The sequence below is a fragment of the Arachis stenosperma genome, chromosome 7, assembly GCF_014773155.1.
Source record: "Arachis stenosperma cultivar V10309 chromosome 7, arast.V10309.gnm1.PFL2, whole genome shotgun sequence".
Lineage (NCBI taxonomy): Eukaryota > Viridiplantae > Streptophyta > Magnoliopsida > Fabales > Fabaceae > Arachis > Arachis stenosperma.
Genome location: NC_080383.1, coordinates 91,297,973 through 91,316,819, shown reverse-complemented (window position 1 = coordinate 91,316,819; position 18,847 = coordinate 91,297,973). Strand labels below are relative to the sequence as shown.

General features: G+C 35.8%; 5 protein-coding genes across 7 annotated transcripts; 4 read left to right on the top strand and 1 right to left on the bottom strand.

Annotated features, from left to right (window-relative positions):
• The first annotated feature begins 2,349 nt into the window (after window positions 1-2,349).
• Window positions 2,350-3,682, top strand: LOC130941901 (probable CCR4-associated factor 1 homolog 6). Its single transcript, XM_057870539.1, has 2 exons — window positions 2,350-2,570; window positions 2,651-3,682. Exon 2 carries the CDS (start codon window positions 2,692-2,694, stop codon window positions 3,511-3,513), a length of 822 nt encoding a protein of 273 aa, XP_057726522.1. The 5' UTR covers window positions 2,350-2,570; window positions 2,651-2,691; the 3' UTR covers window positions 3,514-3,682.
• A 2,181-nt stretch (window positions 3,683-5,863) lies between these two features.
• LOC130940388 (uncharacterized) lies at window positions 5,864-6,298 on the bottom strand. The gene has a single exon (XM_057868506.1). It carries the CDS (start codon window positions 6,209-6,211, stop codon window positions 5,864-5,866), a length of 348 nt encoding a protein of 115 aa, XP_057724489.1. The 5' UTR covers window positions 6,212-6,298.
• Window positions 5,976-9,903, top strand: LOC130940387 (Golgi SNAP receptor complex member 1-1-like). Its single transcript, XM_057868505.1, has 6 exons — window positions 5,976-6,190; window positions 6,869-6,994; window positions 7,725-7,964; window positions 8,226-8,393; window positions 8,865-8,978; window positions 9,135-9,903. The coding sequence occupies exons 2-6, from the start codon at window positions 6,956-6,958 to the stop codon at window positions 9,246-9,248; spliced, it is 675 nt and encodes a 224-aa protein (XP_057724488.1). The 5' UTR covers window positions 5,976-6,190; window positions 6,869-6,955; the 3' UTR covers window positions 9,249-9,903.
• Window positions 9,904-11,580: 1,677 nt separating this feature from the next.
• Window positions 11,581-12,309, top strand: LOC130940143 (deSI-like protein At4g17486). Its single transcript, XM_057868192.1, has 3 exons — window positions 11,581-11,719; window positions 11,804-12,091; window positions 12,167-12,309. Exons 1-3 carry the CDS (start codon window positions 11,581-11,583, stop codon window positions 12,307-12,309), a joined length of 570 nt encoding a protein of 189 aa, XP_057724175.1.
• Window positions 12,310-14,683: 2,374 nt separating this feature from the next.
• On the top strand, window positions 14,684-18,383 carry LOC130941499 (ATPase 9, plasma membrane-type). Of its 3 annotated transcripts, none has more exons than XM_057870028.1 (11): window positions 14,684-14,782; window positions 14,875-15,012; window positions 15,097-15,411; window positions 15,504-15,950; window positions 16,034-16,156; window positions 16,234-16,338; window positions 16,420-16,729; window positions 16,803-17,317; window positions 17,402-17,575; window positions 17,649-17,831; window positions 17,921-18,383. In XM_057870028.1, exons 1-11 carry the CDS (start codon window positions 14,714-14,716, stop codon window positions 18,197-18,199), a joined length of 2,658 nt encoding a protein of 885 aa, XP_057726011.1. In that variant the 5' UTR covers window positions 14,684-14,713; the 3' UTR covers window positions 18,200-18,383. The 3 variants fall into 3 exon arrangements, with proteins under 3 accessions (XP_057726011.1, XP_057726012.1, XP_057726013.1); XM_057870029.1 differs by having other exon boundaries at window positions 16,234-16,342; window positions 16,424-16,729; XM_057870030.1 differs by having other exon boundaries at window positions 15,097-15,421; window positions 15,514-15,950.
• The last annotated feature ends 464 nt before the right edge of the window (window positions 18,384-18,847 follow it).

Here is an 18,847-nt window from a genome sequence, read left to right as displayed (position 1 = left end):
AGGTTAAGATGATGAAACCACATAAAAATGGCATAGAACCTAAGAAGTACAGACACGGACACGGACACGGGACACGACACGGACACGGACATGGAGACACACCAAAATTAAAATTTTACCGGACACGGACACGGCATATATATATTAAATTTTAAGAAAAAAAATCAAAAGTCATAATATATATCATATATATAATATGAAGTCAAAAAATGAGGGTTATTTTTTTATGAGTTATTTAAAATGTGTGAGAGACTCCTTGTACTTATGGGGTCCAAGATTTTTTTGGGTTAAAGGTAATTTTTTTTTAAAAAAATTTCTGCAATTTTTACATGCCAATCGTGTCCTGGCGTGTCCAATGCCGGGTCCTCGTGTGTCCAGTGCCGTGTCCTCGTGTGTCCAGTGCCGTGTCATGGCGTGTCCGAGTAAAAAAAAATTTTTTTTTTTTGCGACACGTGCTCAGGTGTGTCGGACACGTGTCCACCGCGTGTCTGTGTCCACCGCGTGTCCGACACGTGGACACGGCAGTAATTTGGTGTGTCCGTGCTTCTTAGCATAGAACTATTCTTTTGTGGAAGATGCTGTGATTTCAATTCATCATGGGAGATGTTCGAGACTCTTCAATGTGACCACAATTTTTGTAATTTTTGCATATATGAATACGTTGCTTCATGTCTTAAGAACAATTATTGTGCCTTGCCCTGATTCAAAATGTAAGGTTGAGTTTGGACCTAAGCGTTTCTACTCTCTTCTTCCACTTAAAGTGTTCAAGAGACGGCAGAGAGTAATCAAAGATTGTAACACTCCTATTTTGGATAAACAATTGAAGAAGCATATTTACGTTGATGATGATAAAAAGAATAACGATATTAAAGAAGATGCTACTGTAGTGATTGAATCGGATAGATAATGATGTTGATTATTATATATATCAACGACAAAAAAAATGTTTATTAGAATTTGCATACGCCTTAAAATAAATAATAAGATTATATTATTAGAAGTGCAACCATAAATCACATCAAATTTACTTTTTTTTTTTCTTTTGGTCATTCACATCAAATTTACCTGAAGTCTAGAATCAAACAGTGAAAGAATTGGATTGAAATCTGTGTCCAAACAGTCTAAGCTAGAACTAAAAAAAAAGATGAAAAAAAGATAGAATTTAATTTCCGATAAAATTTCATTCAACTTTATTAAGATAGAAATAAACAAAAATATATTTGTTTCACATGTTGCAGAACAACATTATAGGCTTGATAAGGCAAAATCCTGTAAGAAAATACTGCAACATGAATATTGTGAGAATGTGAGAAAAACTAATCCAACAAACATTCCAATTTTAAGATAATATATTTTGTTTAGATAAAGTAAATTACTTTTGGGGGGTTTAGTTATAAAAAATAGTATCATAACATTTTATCGCAAATATATTTTTGATAAAAAAATAACTATCATTTAATAGTTGAAAATCATTAAATAATTTAACTAAATTTTTATTTAATAATTTTCAACTATCAACTTTATATAAAATTAACTTCAGGTGAATTTTTACTACTAATAAAATTTTTTAAATATTTTATTTTAATAAATAAACAATAAATATATTAAAAACACAATTTTACATTTTTTTTATAAATTTTTTAGTTGATAACTTTAACTTGCCTAAATCCTAAAACCAAACTAAACAACTCTAATTACTATGTACGAATTGAATTTTGCTCACCAAATTTTATCTTGGGAGAAAGAGTACAGTTGTGGATCTCCAATTGTTCATATAAAAAAAATACTATATATTCTAAAATATTGGGGAAATTTTCGAGAACGTTTAATCTTGAACATTTTGATTAATAATAAGATAAAATTAACAAGAAAAACATATATCTGCATGTCTTTATTTATAGTAACGTGTTTAAAAGAAAAAGTATGAAAAATCAATGCAATTGGTGTATAATGTGTATAATGGTAATTAACATAAAAATAAACAGTATTTTTAAAAATAAAATAAATATGAATAATTTTTATTTTTAATTTATATTAAACCAAATAAACAGTCTATTATATATTTTGTACGAATATTCTACCGAAATTCTTTTTAAAATTGCGGTAACGAAGATAAAAATAATATAATTTTTTATTTTGGTACCTAAACAAAAAACTTTGACCAAACAGAAAAAAATAGGGTGAAATTGGCTCAGCTGTGATTAATTTGAGGTTAACCATATTAAATGTTTGAATTTTTTTTTCTTGTGACGTTGAGTAGGGAGGTTGATAGAGGGAAATGGGAAAGGCGCGAAGAGAAAGCGGCAAAGCCTTCTCTCTCTTATGTTTGGCTCTTTCCACGTTAACGCCTTTCGTTTCTGAGGAAACAAACAAAACAGATTCAGAGAAATGAGATAAAAGGAAAAAGAAAAAATAAAGTTAAAAGACAATTCTGACCCAACTATATCCGACGACCTCTCTTCCCTTTGTCCCTTTCGTGTAAGAAACCCTAACACGGGAGAGAGAGGTCCGAATCTCTATACTGTACCCTACACCACCGCCATCCTCTTCCCTCTTGTCTTTCAGCCAAGGTCAGATTCCTCTGCCTTTCTTTCTTCAATTATTTTTGTTGTATGAATCGAATTCGTGGTAATTTTGAACCCAATTGAAGAGATCTGGCGCTGAAGCCGTGGGATCTGGAGCGTGGAGGGAATGCCTCCTGTCGATTCGGTCGAAATTAGGGAGGTTTGGAACCACAATGTGGAGGAGGAATTCTCCATTATCCGTGAGATCGTGGACGATTACCCTTACATCGCCATGGACACGGAGTTCCCGGGAATCGTCCTCCGCCCCGTGGGAAACTTCAAGAACAGTTATGATTTTCATTACCAGACGCTGAAGGAGAACGTGGACATGTTGAAGCTCATCCAATTGGGGCTGACCTTCTCCGACGAGCAGGGCAACCTCCCTAGATGCGGCACCTCCGACGCACCCTGCATCTGGCAGTTCAACTTCCGCGAGTTCAACCTGAACGAGGACGTCTTCGCGAACGACTCCATCGAGCTCCTCCGGCAGAGCGGCATCGATTTCCAAAAGAACAACGCGGACGGCATTGACGCCCGGCGTTTTGGGGAGCTGCTGATGTCGTCCGGGATCGTGTTGAACGACAACGTGCATTGGGTGACGTTCCACAGCGGTTATGATTTCGGGTACCTGCTGAAGCTGCTGACGTGTCAGAACCTGCCGGAGACGCAGACGGGGTTCTTCAACCTCATCAATTTGTATTTCCCCACCGTCTACGACATTAAGCATCTCATGAAGTTCTGCAACAGCCTCCACGGAGGCCTCAACAAACTCGCTGAGCTCTTGGAGGTCGAGAGGGTTGGGGTCTGCCACCAGGCCGGTTCCGATAGTTTGCTGACGTCATCTACCTTCCGCAAGTTGAAGGAGAATTTCTTTAGTGGCTCCCTCCAGAAGTATGCTGGAGTCTTGTATGGATTAGGGGTTGAAAATGCACAGAATACTACTCATTGAGACTTTTAAATCAAAATTTTAAAAAGATTATATTATATTTTTATTTTTATTTATACATATGTTGAAATTAGATTATAAACAAAAAACCAAACACGTGTTAAGAAATACTTAGACCTATTTTTGTTTGAGACCTTGGATGTTGGGTGAATGCAAACATCACTTGTGGAAACTTTTTGCATTATGCAGTATTTACTTGTGCCTTCTGATACTTAAGTGCTTATTTTCAGTTTTGTGCCAAAATATCTCCTTAATTCTTAAATGATAATGCAGATTGCGGAGTTAGCTCAAATCATATTCTAGGTAGGACTTGGAACAGTCATGGTTGTTTTTGTTTCCATCCAATTTATTTGGTACGGTGGAGTTACTTTGTATTTGTGCACCTTGATGCCCTGATTAATTTACCTTCTCTTCTCACTGTTTATGTTTTGGTTTAAATGCGGACAGTCTGGGAGCCATTTTTGGTTCTGATGATGATGAAACAAGATGAATCATTATCTCATTAGGGTTAAACTTCATGAGCTCCTGTTGTACGTCTCGGCTCCTGTCTCAGAATTCATCTCTTCCTTAATGTTCTTTGGGTTTTTACCTTCGACCAGTAAATTTCAGGCAAAATTGTCCAATAAAGCTACAAATATGGTTTGCCCTCAAACGTATTGGTGACGTTCTCCCTATTTGTTTCTGACTGTTTTGTTTGGGGAACAAAATCCAGGCATTTGATTTGAGTAGTCATTGGGAAAGCTAACTATCCAATCTCAAAGTGGTAGCATCGTATGCAATACACATATCAGAGCTGCTAGTACATTACATTTAATTCAAAGGATGAACAATGAGCAACAAATTTTACAGGCAAGGTTCACAACATTATTTAACTCCATAATCATAAATTACTAACAAAAATATTAATTGGAATTAAATCACACCTCAGGGATGACAGTCCGAAATTGAATAATCCATTATCTTTAAAATGATTTTAGAGCTTGATTTCAAAATAATTTTTAGAGCAGAGCTTGATTTCAAAACGATTTCAGAGCTTGATTTCAGAAACAATGAAAATCGAGAAAAACAAACAAAGAAAACGCAGAGAGAAACGCACGTAAACGCTGAATGAAAACACAGATAGAAACGCACGAAAGAGATCCTAGAGAGAAGGCATGAAAACGCAGGCATGAAAACGCAGAAGAAATTCGAAAAAAGAAACGAAATTCTTTCAAAAAAGGACGTTATATATTCGTGTATTGATTAATTGAAAAACTTATTAAGAGGCGTGTGTTAGGTGTAATTGAGTAACTAGACTTGTAAGACTTGTATAACAAAAACACTTGTATACGGAAAATAATTCTTAAGTATTAAGTACTGCTGTACTAAAATTTATTATTAGACGCGTGTTAAAATTTTAAAGAAGCCACCTCACCAACTGAAGCAAAAGATGTTTTCACCATAAGACTGTCTTGGGTAAACAACTTAATTAAGTTACTTTTAAAAAAATAGTTTAAACAATAAATGACTATATTAAATGTAGCTTATAAATAAATTATTTTATGTTTATATGTTTTACATTTAATTATTTAAAAATAAAAAATTTTGTTACCATTTAAAATATTATGTATTAAAGTATTGTCATTTAAAGCATTTATTTATGTAGTAGGATATTCTGTATTTATTAAAGTCCATCAATACTCTTCTTTCATATTGCTCTTTGATTTTCATCTAATCAAATCTAATGGTCTATATAAATGTGGTGCATCTAATAAGCACATAATTATTGTGCTCGTTTTAGACATACCCGGAAGGGTTAATTTTTATTGTTATGGGTTTGGAGTTTTGTTTGTTTCGTAGTTAGGGTTTAACAACCATTCTTTCATTGCCGATGTAACATTCTCTCTTTTGGATATAACTAAGTGTATAAGGCTATGTTATAATATCTATTGTGTTGTATACTCTTGACTCTTCCATATCTTTCACTAGCTAAGATCAACTTCCACAAATTCAGCTTACTCTGCCTCTTCATGATTTGTATGTATCCTATTTTCTTTTGTTTTTTATTGATTTTCTCTCCACAAGGCCTTTTATTTGGTATTATGAGAACAAAAATGCCAGAAACAATCGTCATTGTCATTCAAGAGTTTGGAATATATATCTCCGCTCACCAATCGCTCACCAATCCCTCCAAGAATAAGCAGAACATCACAGGAACAGTCAGCTCGAAACATCTGATCCTAATAATAATGATAATATTTCGACAAATAAATATTAAAAAAAAAATACTGAAATAATATCCACTTGGTTCTCTTTTTCCTAAGCCAAGCAGCTAAAGATATTTAGCCTTGCGCTTGAAGGCCAAAAATGTAAATCAAACCAGCGATATTCCGCGATCAGGGGGAGGAGGAGGAATAGAGCGTTTGATTCTGAGAGTGCCAAGAGAGAGAAGAGATGTAGCGAGGATGACGCCAAGCAGATCGGCGAGGGCGTCCTTCAGGGATGCTCCGGCGGATCGGAAGTAGCCCAGGTGGTCGGCGGCTTCTTTAGCGGCGCCAGCCAGGAGAGAAGCCATGGATGCGAGGGGAATTGACTGGCGGCGAAGGAAAGGGTGTGGGGTGAGGGATGCGGCGCTGTGGAAGAGAAAAGTGAGCACGAAGCAGAACATGACATGGTAGGCCTTGTCCGCCGCCAACCACGGGTCTGCGTCTGCGTCCTCCATTGCATTCTTCTCTCTTCTTCTCGGCTTTTTCTTGTTTTTTAATTATACTGAATACTTTACAATTTACATCCGATTTTCCTGTGTATGTGTGATATAAAATAGGATTTAGTTAACATGACTTAAGAATACTGATAAGATTATATTAATAGAAGTAACAAAAATGTTAAAAAAATCGGAGAATTTATTATATATTTAAAAATATAAATTAAAATATGTTATTAGATGATTAGACTAAAAAAATTAAAATAATAAGTTAATAACTAAAAATATTAAAAAAAAAAATAAATTATGTTAGTTTTTTATTTTTTTTAGAAATAATATTGATAAGATTATATTAATGAAACTTTTGAATTTTTTATACATATAAAAAAAAATTTTAATAAAAAAATTTTAATTTATAATCTTAGCCTATATTTGTAAAAATTTAAGATAAATGAGATAAATTTTATAAAACACTAAAGAAAACAGTTTTTTTTTTTTTGGGTGAAGCTAAAACATACATCCAATTTAACTAATGAGACACTTTTTTGAATTTTGTTTAATAATTTTTATTATTTTATTATATACATTAATAATAAATAATCCTGTTTGTTTTATTTTATTGAGAATTCTATAGTATCTATAATTTACCTTATTTTATTTTGACTTGATAAATAGAGTAGCAACCCATTGGAAGTGGTACGTGGCGTTGGACTCTGAAAACAACCGTCCGTCGGACTCCACTCCCTTCCTTCTTCATTCTCCATGGAGGTCACCGCTTCGTGGGATTCCCTCCGCCAACAGGTTCCATTTCTTCACCTTCTATCCCCAATTTCCATCTCTATCGAACATTTCACATGCCTATGCCTATCTATAATGAAATTCGAAGGCCACTATTCCGATTTAATTTCTTCTTTCTTTATTATATATTTCCTGCTGTTGGTGATTCGAATTATTGGATCAGTTTGTTGTGCTTTTGCCCTTTTGCTACTTATTTATGAGTTAGACCTGGCTTGGGTTCATAGAATAACTGCATCTCGAAGCTAATTCTATACGCATACGCTTGAGTGCTGACTGCTTCGGGAAGCTCCCCATCATGATTATGGAGTTACAAAATCTTATTCTTCTGCTTTGGGCATGGATTGCTTTGCTGTTAGTTCTGATTTTCTGTTTACATTCATATTTGAATTTAAATTTCTCAGGAAATGAATTATGAAGATTTAAAAGGCTTCTGATGATTTTTTTATGCTAGATTTAAGTTCTTTGATTTGATAAATAGGAGAGACAGCATAGAAGCTAGCCTAATTTGGGCAAAAATGGTCTTTACTTAGAATCAAGGTATAGGACGCATGAATGCATGTTATTGCTTGTTCTGTTCACACCAATGCTCTCAAGGTATTGTTGTAAGTAACAAAAGGTTCTAATCATAGATGGTTCGTTCCTTTAGGTTATGTATTTTATCATATTGTTGTTTTGTATTCAAATTGCATTACTGATAGCACATTTATTGAATCGTTTGTTTTTCTTTCTGCAGGCAAGAAAGCTCCAAGCTCAGCTGGATGAGCAAATGAGTTTGTACCGCAAATTGGTGTCAGCAAACATTTCTACAAAATCTGATGCTGCTGAGAGTGATTTGGAATCTTGGATTGAGCGGCTACTCAAACAACTCCAACAAGTAAACTCTCAGATGAAAGCCTGGGTGTCATCCGGTGGGTCAGAAATGGTTTCTCATACTCTAACTAGACACCAAGAAATTCTTCAAGATCTCACCCAGGTATTTTATAGCATAAATTGAGTTTCCCCTATCATTCTCTGAGGCTGTGAGCTTGCTCCCAACAAAGGCTAACTGCTTCAATTTCTAGGACTTGTATTGTTATGGGTTTATTATTTACAACATAGTTTTATATCTTCAACATCTGGTCTACTTCTCTTTCTGCTTTGTAATGATTCTGCTTGTATTTATTTCAATTCATGATTTTATTAAAGCTCGGGCCTGTCAGAAACCAACTTCTTGTTAGATGTAATTTGATTGCAGGAGTTTTATCGCCTCCAGTCTAGTCTTAGAGCTAAGCAAGAACATGCTTCACTACTAGATGATTTTAGAGAGTTCGATCGGACAAGATTAGACCTGGAAGAGGGTGCAGGTTCTGAACAGCAAACCCTCCTAAAAGAGTATGCATCTATAAGCCGAAGCACCGGACAGGTCGGTGACATGAAACAATCAAATTGGTTCTCTGTTATAAAGTTCTGTTCTCGTCTTATCATGATCTAGCCAGTGGAGTGCTTTATATTTGAACTTAGATATTTCTCTCACAAAGTTTGTATGATGTTTATGTCTGATTTATTTGCTCTTTCTTAATGGGGCTTTGTAAATAGCAACATATTGGTTATGTGCAAGCACAATAGGTTAGTATTAGGATATCGCTGGGGTGTTTAAACCAAACATGTTAACTCAGAACAGTTTTACTACGTCCACAACTTTTTTAATAGATATAGATTTCTGAGTTCTAAAGTATTTGATATGTCATTCCAATGCCTTGTTTAGTTTCCTTGCTTGGATCTGGGGTGTGTCTGTTTTGTTAAGGTGTCTGCTGTTTCCTTTTAAGTTCTATGGGAGTGGTCTCCATCTCGGATTTTCTTATTTTGAAGTGTTTTGCATATGGTTGTGGTACAGATGGACACTGTTATTTCTCAAGCACAAGCAACGCTGGGTTCACTAGTCCACCAGCGCTCAACTTTTGGTGGAATCAATTCAAAGCTCAGCAATATGAGCAGTCGCCTCCCCACGGTATGATCCCTGTTTCTAAAGCCTTCACACTGAGTTGTTTTTGTTTTTGTCAGTTCATTGCTGTCTACTAGAACTAGGGTTTATGTGCCTGGTAGGATGTTGTTTGGAATTCTTCTGTTTAATGTATGCAGCATCACACTTTTAATTATGTTGCAGGTAAATAACATCCTATCAGCAATAAGGAGAAAAAAATCAAGGGATACAATAATTCTTTCGCTTGTCATATCCGTGTGCACGTTCTTGATTTTAATATACTGGCTAACCAAATAAGGTCTCATGGGGGTGGCTAGCAATGGGCATGCTCGTTGTTTTTCTTTTGGGGGACTCCATTGTATTAATTCATCTGATTTTAGGAGGTGCCTTCGGGCATTTCCTTTTAAAGATCAAGTTACTGATCAATTTTCATTATTTTGACATAAATAAATATATAATTTTCTGTTTCAAAGCTTAATAGAAGGAATGATCTATCACAATTCAAAAAGGACCTGTCTGAAGGGGCTTGATTTTAAGGTTACAGATTCAAAAGAATCTCAACTCTCAAGTAACAACAAAGCAGAAGCAGTTGAAGAAGCAATCTCACGTAATGACTCAGGGTCAGCATACTCGACTTGATTTGGGATAGAGATGTAAATGCCTGCAAATTTGCTAGGACAACTCCACGTTTGTTTTAGGCATATTCACACTCACAATCTGCATGGCATGTGCGTGTACCACATTACACAAATTACTGAATTAGCGTACCTTAATCAGTTAATCCTCGACTCCATCGCCCGATCCACCAGAGGAAGTGGAACATTAAATAATTTCGAAGTACACATAATGTAATATCTAGAGAAGGAATGAAGAATATTCCAAACTTGAAAAGTGATAGTCAGATATATGGATCTCTTAATTTTTTTTTGAATTGTTTTTACTGTGATTTTTTTATTATATATTCTTTAAGTGAGATCAAAAGAAAATATGTAAAAAAATATTGAATAATAAGATATCACATTTGATAAAATAATAAAAATAATTGAGAAATCTATTTTCCAGATATATCATGGCCTAATTTGCATTAGAGTACTTTAATTGATATTCTAGGATTGAGTTTAGATTTCCTACTAGGCTAATACTATAATTTTATTTATATTCTATCAATAAAAATTAAATACATATTAAAACTTAAGTAAATGTAACGAGGAGTATTAGGGGTCAGCAATCATTAATTAGCATCATTAGTATTTTTAATGATGTGGGATTTCATTTAATGATGTGAGATTACTCACTTTTCTTTTGCTAGTTAAGTACTAGTTAGATTTTAATAAAAGTGTTGATCTTAGACTTTCTCAAATGTAATTAGTACTTAGTAGGCCACGTTATCTCCTACCCGTGCTACTCTATTTTAGTACTTAGTGCACAATTAGGGGTGACAAACGGGCTTAAAATCGCCGGCCCGGCCCGCGTAACCTGCAAAAAAGGCGGGCTGAGCTGAAAAATTGAGACTGCCAAATAGTAAAAATCCGCCTAACCCGCTCCGCTTAAACCGCGGACTTTGGCGGGGCGGGGCGGGTTTCTCCGCCGGGCTTAGAATTTTTTTAGTAAGGGGTATTTTTACAATTTTTTTTACCAAAACTCAACTTCCTCCAACCCAACTTACAAAATAATGAAGATGAAAATTGAGTATTTTGGATTATATTTATTTTGTTTTAGAGACAATATTTATAATTATATTTTGAATTATATTTATTTTGCTTTGGGAACAATATTTATAATTACAAAGACTTTAATGTTTGTGAATATAAAATTATAATTTGTTTATACTTTTAGAAATTATAATAGTTAAAAGTAAAAAATATTTTTTTACCTTTATATATATTATTTAATAGTTAAAAGAATAAAAAAATAAAAAGAGGTTATTTGACGGGCTAAGCCGCTGGCCCACCAGCTCGCCAGTCCTCCATTAGGCGGGGCGGACTAGGATTCTGGAACCGCCTCACTAGACGGGGCGGGATGGGCCAGCCCGCCAAAGGACAGGCTTCTGGCGGGGGCGTGGCGGGCTTCCCAGCTTGCCACCCTTATGCACAATATACATTAGTTAAACTTTATTTTAGTTTATAATTTCTCCTATTAAAGAAGAATATAATAATATGGAAATGGATCTTCTTCATTTTTTTTACACTTGAGAGAATAAAGTGTGATCTCTCATTTTTAATTTTATAAGTGGGACCAAAACTAAATAAAATTAAACACTAAACACCATTCAATTTTTTTTTTACTGGAGAACATCCACTCCCATAATAATAATATAAGATGCTGAGTTGTAACTATTTGCCTAAATCATAATAATACAACAGAGAAGTGAGTAGTTGAACCGTAATTTAGGTCCAAGCTAAGTTAGAGGGCATGTTCTGGCTGTTAATGCACAACTGATGGATCTATATATTAAAAGTTGAGTTTATTAAGTTATAACAGATTAAATAAAACACCGTTGTGACTTAACAGAGACTCAGCAGCAGCACCGGCCGCCGGTACAAGAACCTCTAAAACATTCAGAAACCCATACACAGACAATTGGGAAAGGGAAATGCAATAACTTTTAGATCGAAAGAGGCGTAGCAGAATGGGTTGGAGGAAGGGCCGCCGGCGGAAGAAAAGAAGTTCAGGATGTGAGCCGGTGTATCTGAACGTTTACGATGTTTCCCCCACGAACGGCTACTCCTACTGGCTCGGCCTCGGAGTGTACCATTCCGGGGTGGAAGGTTTCTTCCATGCATGCATGCATCTACTTCATCATTTCTCCATAATAATTAAGAATGTATATAACGTTGACGTTGTTGTTACAGTTTACGGCGTTGAGTATGCTTTCGGGGCTCACGAGAGTTCGTGGTCGGGGATATTCGAAGGAGAACCGAAGAAGTGCGAAGGATTCAAGTTCAGGAAGAGGGTGATGATAGGGAAGACGGGGATGGGAGAAAGTGAGGTGAAGGCAGTGATGGAGGAGCTTGGCGGAGAGTACAGAGGGAATGCATACAATTTGATAAGCAAGAACTGCAACCATTTCTCCAACGCCGCCTCTCGCAGGCTCACCGGAAAATCTATTCCCGCTTGGGTGAATCGCCTTGCCAAATTCGGTATGCACGTAATAAGCTCTCTCTTACTTATTAATTAGCTGATGATGATCGATGATGATATAATTTGGATTGCAGGGATGTGTTGCAAATGTGTTGTGCCGCCGGTGAGATTGGATGCAACCATGGCCAATACTCACCGCACCATTAATTGCGACAACATGCCAACCTGCCAATTGCCCGCCTACAGGGAAACACTAGAACCGCACCAATATAAATAGAATGCACCTTTTTCATCTCTTCTTCTAAATCCTCTATATCACATGCACCTCTTTCAATTTTCTCTAAGTCTATATTTTGGAACTATAGAGCATCTCAAAATTATATAATAGAATACTATTCTTTATTTTGACAATCTTGTCAAGTAAATAAATAATTGGTTTATCAAAGTCGGCTTAGTTCATCTATAAAAATCATTTATACCAATAAATGAAAGAATTTATTTGCTTAAAAATAATATAATTATATTAGACGATAAAATACAAAATAAAAATATTGTTATTTTTTAAAATATATTAAAAAATATTTTTATTATTTTTATTATTTGTATTTTTTTATTATTAATACTTTGCATATATATAATTATATTTTAATATCTTTACAATTATACTTATTTCAACATGTTATTGGTTGTTGTTTTTGTAATAACTAAAAAGTTAAACATTAAAAATTTTGTTTATTAACTATAATGTAATGTTATTATGCAATTGTGAAAGAAATATGATAAATAAATTTAAACATTTGTTACATATACCACATAAAAAAATTTAATTCATCGACTAAAATAAATACAAAAATGAAAAGAACAAATAAATGTAGCTTTATATATCTCTAATATTAAAAATTTTAATAGTGTAAAATTATATCTAATGGTATAAGATTATTTACTTTTTTTTTTTGATTAAATGTTGGCCAAATTTTAATAAAAGTACTGCCTCTAGACTTTCTCAAACATTTATACCAATAAATATATATATATATAAGAATTTATTTGCTTAAAAATAATATAATTATATTAGATGATAAAGTACAAATAAAAATACTTATTATATTTTTAAAATATATTTATGAAAAAAAAACATTCTTATTATTTTTATTATTTATATTTTTTATTATCAGTATTTTATTTATATATAATTATATTTTAATATCTTTGCAATTATATTTAATTTCAACATGTTATTAGTTGTTTTTGTAATAATTAAGAAGTTAAACATTAACAACTTTATTTACTAATTTTTAACTATAATATAATGTAATTATTATGCAATTGTGAGAAAAAAATATGACGAATAAATTTAAACATTCATTATGGATACCACATAAAAAAAACTTAGTCCAATCGACTAAAATAAATACAAATAAATGTAATTTTGTATAACTAATATTAAAATTTTTTATATTATAAAATTTTTAAATAAAAATACATCAAATTTAATGTTAATTTATATATTTTTTAATTACTTTTTAAACAATATAATATACTTATTAAAATATACTATATACTATTATGCACATTATGTGGATCTCAGTTAGTTACGTTAACATAAAAATTTAATCTAAAAATTGAAAGGTCAGATTAAATCCAAGTAAAATTAGAGAGATATATTAAAATTTTACTTCATTTAATGAATATTGGATCCATCTCAATTTTGGGTTCGTCATATCATCATCTCTATCAGCTGTAGAATGGTAGGACACCTGTGTTTGGAGAAATGTAGTATTATTATTAATTAGAAACAAAGATTGGATTATACATTCTCATTGACATGTTATTATTTTGTGCAGTAGTGATGCAATAATAATACAGTAATAGTAAGATGAAAGATGGTATAGGTGGAATAAGAATAAGAATGTGACGCAGAAGATGGAGAGAAGCGGAAGACCGGGGCAAAAGGGCAGCACGAGACCCGCTGCTTCGCTCTTTGTTTATTATTTTTGTTAAAGTGAGACAGCGAAGTTTGTTAGTGAACGAGTGGGAATGAGTGATTTTAGTGTGATTTTGGAGAGAGAATTCAAATCATGCATGCACCAATTGACACCAAGTGTGTGAATAATCCAATCTCTCAGCTGCTAATTATAATTTTTCACTTGTTTTCCCTTATTATATAATCTCATGTGCTCGTCTTTTTCTTAATCACTAATAAAGCTTCTTCTCTCTCTGCTCTCCTCTTTGCTTTTCACTTTCAACTTAATAACCAATAAGCAATAAACAATAAGCAATAAGCAATAAGCAATAAAGAATAAGATGACGAGTCTCGAAGACATCAAGAAGGAGACTGTTGATCTTGTTAGTTCTTTTCCTTTCTTCCTCTAACATTCTTGTTTCTCTAGGTATGTATATCATTAATGTGTGTGTGTGCAGGAGCGGATTCCTGTTGAAGAAGTGTTCCGAGAATTGAACTGTACAAAGGATGGACTCAGCTCTGAGGAAGGCCAAAAGAGATTGGAAGTTTTTGGCCCAAACAAGTTGGAAGAAAAGAAGGCAATAATCCATCAAACTCATTCATTATTTTCTAGATAATTGTATGTTATGTTTTTGTGTGAGTAATTGCATCAACCATAACTAACTTGCCATGTTGTTGTGGCAAACAGGAGAGCAAGGTGCTCAAGTTCTTGGGCTTCATGTGGAACCCTCTTTCATGGGTGATGGAACTAGCTGCCATCATGGCCATTGCATTAGCAAATGGAGGGGTACGTTTTGCGTACTCTAGTTCATTCCGTAACGTACGATATCCTAATTTGGCCTTGTCTAATCATGTTTAATTTCCTCCACAAATACGCAGAATGAGCCACCGGATTGGCAAGATTTTGTGGGTATAGTAGTGCTGTTAATCATAAACTCCACCATCAGTTTTATAGAAGAGAATAATGCAGGAAATGCTGCAGCAGCACTCATGGCAGGTCTTGCCCCTAAAACGAAGGTATAAGAACAAAACAAAGACAGATGTGAAGAATGATGGTTGTTGGTTGGGTATTATATTTAAAGGGGTTGGTTATGTTGACAGGTTCTGAGAGATGGAAGGTGGAGTGAGCAAGATGCTGCTATATTGGTGCCAGGAGACATCATAAGCATCAAATTGGGAGACATTGTCCCAGCTGATGCCCGTCTATTGGAAGGAGATCCCCTCAAGATAGATCAATCTGCACTCACCGGTGAGTCCTTGCCTGTAACTAGGTGCTCCGGCGATGAAGTCTTCTCCGGTTCCACAGTGAAACAGGGAGAGATTGAGGCCATTGTAATTGCCACCGGAGTCCACACCTTCTTCGGTAAGGCTGCTCACCTCGTGGATAGCACTAACCAAGTTGGCCACTTCCAACAGGTACGCTACAGTCTTCTCTTCATCTCTCCAATCACTAACTAGTTCATTTCATTTCATTGAGGTGACGCTTGAGTTGTGAATCAAATGAGCAGGTGTTGACAGCCATTGGTAACTTCTGCATTTGCTCTATTGCCCTGGGAATGATCGTAGAGATTATAGTCATGTATCCCATTCAGCACCGCAGGTACAGGAGTGGAATTGACAATTTGTTGGTGCTTCTCATTGGAGGAATTCCCATTGCCATGCCAACGGTCTTGTCTGTCACCATGGCTATCGGTTCCCATCGCCTATCGGAGCAAGGTGCTATCACTAAGAGGATGACAGCCATTGAGGAGATGGCCGGCATGGATGTTTTGTGCAGTGACAAAACTGGCACCCTAACATTGAACAAACTCACCGTCGATACCAACTTGATTGAGGTCTTCTCCAAAGATACTGATAAGAACACTGTAATTCTTCTTGGAGCTAGGGCCTCCAGGGTTGAAAACCAAGATGCTATTGATGCTTGCATTGTAGGAATGTTGGGTGATCCAAAGGAGGTTTGTAATCCTTCCCTCAGATACATACATAGATTGATTTTCTTGTGTTTAATTAATTAACTAGTAATGTGTGAATAAAACAGGCTAGAGAGGGCATTCAAGAGGTGCATTTCCTTCCCTTCAATCCAGTGGATAAGCGTACAGCCATAACATACATTGACGCTGAGGGTAACTGGCACCGAGTAAGCAAAGGGGCACCAGAGCAGGTAGGTACATGCATGAATTATGAATACATCTCCTTTAATTCAGCGGAATGTCCTTAACATAGAAATTGTGTTGCTAGATTATTGAACTCTGCAACCTCCGGGAAGATGTGGCAAAGAAGGCCCATTCCATTATTGATAAGTTTGCTGACCGCGGCCTCCGCTCCCTTGCTGTAGGCAAACAAGTGAGTAGTTTCTTACATTACATTACATGACATGCGAGTGAGTGTTTGAAGATGCCTCTGATGATGAAGAATTGATTGCAGGCAGTACCAGAGAAGAACAAGGACAGCCCAGGAGGACCATGGGAATTTGTAGGGTTGTTGCCTCTGTTTGACCCACCCAGGCATGACAGCGCAGAGACCATCAGGCGTGCTCTCGAGTTGGGAGTGAATGTTAAGATGATCACCGGTGACCAGTTGGCCATTGGTAAGGAGACTGGTCGCAGGCTTGGCATGGGAAGTAACATGTACCCCTCCTCCTCCCTCCTTGGTCAGCACAAAGATGATTCCATTGTTGGCCTTCCTGTTGATGAGCTTATTGAGAAGGCTGATGGCTTTGCTGGCGTCTTCCCTGGTAACTTATTATTACATTCATTCTATACACACACATTTCTTGATTGATTTTGATGTGAATATGATAATTGTAGAGCACAAGTATGAGATTGTAAAGAGACTCCAGGACAGGAAGCACATTTGTGGGATGACTGGGGATGGTGTGAATGATGCTCCTGCCTTGAAAAGAGCAGACATCGGAATTGCAGTGGCTGATGCAACCGATGCGGCGCGAAGTGCCTCCGACATAGTGCTCACAGAACCAGGGTTGAGTGTGATTGTGAGTGCAGTTCTGACCAGCAGAGCCATCTTCCAGAGAATGAAGAACTACACCATATATGCTGTTTCCATAACAATTCGGATCGTGTTGGGCTTCATGTTGCTTGCTCTCATCTGGAAATTCGATTTCTCGCCTTTTATGGTTTTGATCATTGCTGTACTAAACGATGGCACCATCATGACCATTTCCAAGGATAGGGTGAAGCCATCTCCCGTACCAGACTCATGGAAGCTTAAGGAGATTTTCGCCACAGGCGTGGTGCTTGGTACCTACCTAGCCGTTATGACAGTTATTTTCTATTGGGCTGCTCATGCATCCGATTTCTTCTCGGTAAGATGGAAAAAAAAAGTAGCAAAAACAAGAAAGCAAAGCAAATTTGTTTGGGAAATAACACAAAATTTTGTACAATGGCAGGACAATTTTGGTGTGAGATCCATTAGGAACAACGAACGCGAGCTGATAGCAGCAGTGTACCTTCAAGTGAGTATTGTGAGTCAGGCTCTGATCTTCGTGACTCGATCGAGGAGCTGGTCTTACGTTGAACGCCCCGGCGTCTTGCTTGTTGTTGCCTTCCTCATTGCACAGCTGGTGAGTCGGTTATTAAATTAGTATTTCCATTTGCATGTATATGTATTGATTGCTTGGTTGATTTTATCATCAGATTGCGACCATCATAGCTGTGTATGCACACTGGGATTTTGCGAGGATTGAAGGGATTGGATGGGGCTGGGCTGGTGTCATTTGGCTTTACAGCATTGTTTTCTACATTCCATTGGATATCCTTAAATTCATCATCCGATATGCTTTGACCGGCAAGGCTTGGGATAACATCACTGAGAGCAGGGTAAGTACCGTACCTAACAACTCCACTACTCTCACTCAATTACTTAATTAATTGATTATTGAACCTTGCAACGGCAATGAAATTTGCAGGTTGCTTTCACCTCCAAGAAGGACTACGGAAGGGGAGAGAGAGAGGCACAGTGGGCCACAGCACAACGCACACTTCATGGCCTCAATCCTCCTGAAACAGATCAAATACTGAATGACAAGAACAACTTCAGGGAGCTGTCCGAACTCGCAGAACAGGCAAGAAAGCGTGCTGAAGTTGCCAGGTTGAGGGAGCTCCACACACTCAAGGGCCACGTGGAGTCTGTTGTCAAACTCAAGGGGCTTGACATTGAGACTATTCAACAGCATTACACCGTTTGAGTGCCATCATAGATTTAGCAAAGAGAAATTAGATGAATAGAAAGCTCCTTGTGTTCTTGATATGCAAGGGCCTTAGAATAATCCAACACTTCGAGATTGTGCATCACAGTCCAAGGTTGGCTCACAAGTTTTTTAGTACTAGCCCCCATGAGCTGTTGTTTCCTTTCATGTTCCATCATGATTGCTTCCCTTTCTCCTTTGCGCTTTTCGCATTGATACGGATTCCCTATTTAGCACTAGTAATATGTATTCTTCCCACTCCATCACAATAAAGTTACTTAGCACAAATTACTGAGCTTCCTCTCTCTCTCTCTCTTCATGCTTTCGATTATTATTATCTTATAAAGATTAATTGCATGAAATCTTTTAAGATAAATTAAATATATACATCATAAGGTGTAGCTTGATAGTAACTGACCAAGTCCCTTAATTATGTAGTTGAGAGTATAATCCATAGAAAAACGCATGAAGCACTTTAATTTATTGCCAATCATTTATTTAATAAACATCGTAGAAAAACGATTTATTACAACTAGATTTAGATCAGCGCAACATGCATATACAATTTATAAAATATATAAATTAATTAGTTTAAAATATTAATTTTTTTTACATAAATTAGAGTTAAAAAAAGTATAAAAATATTTA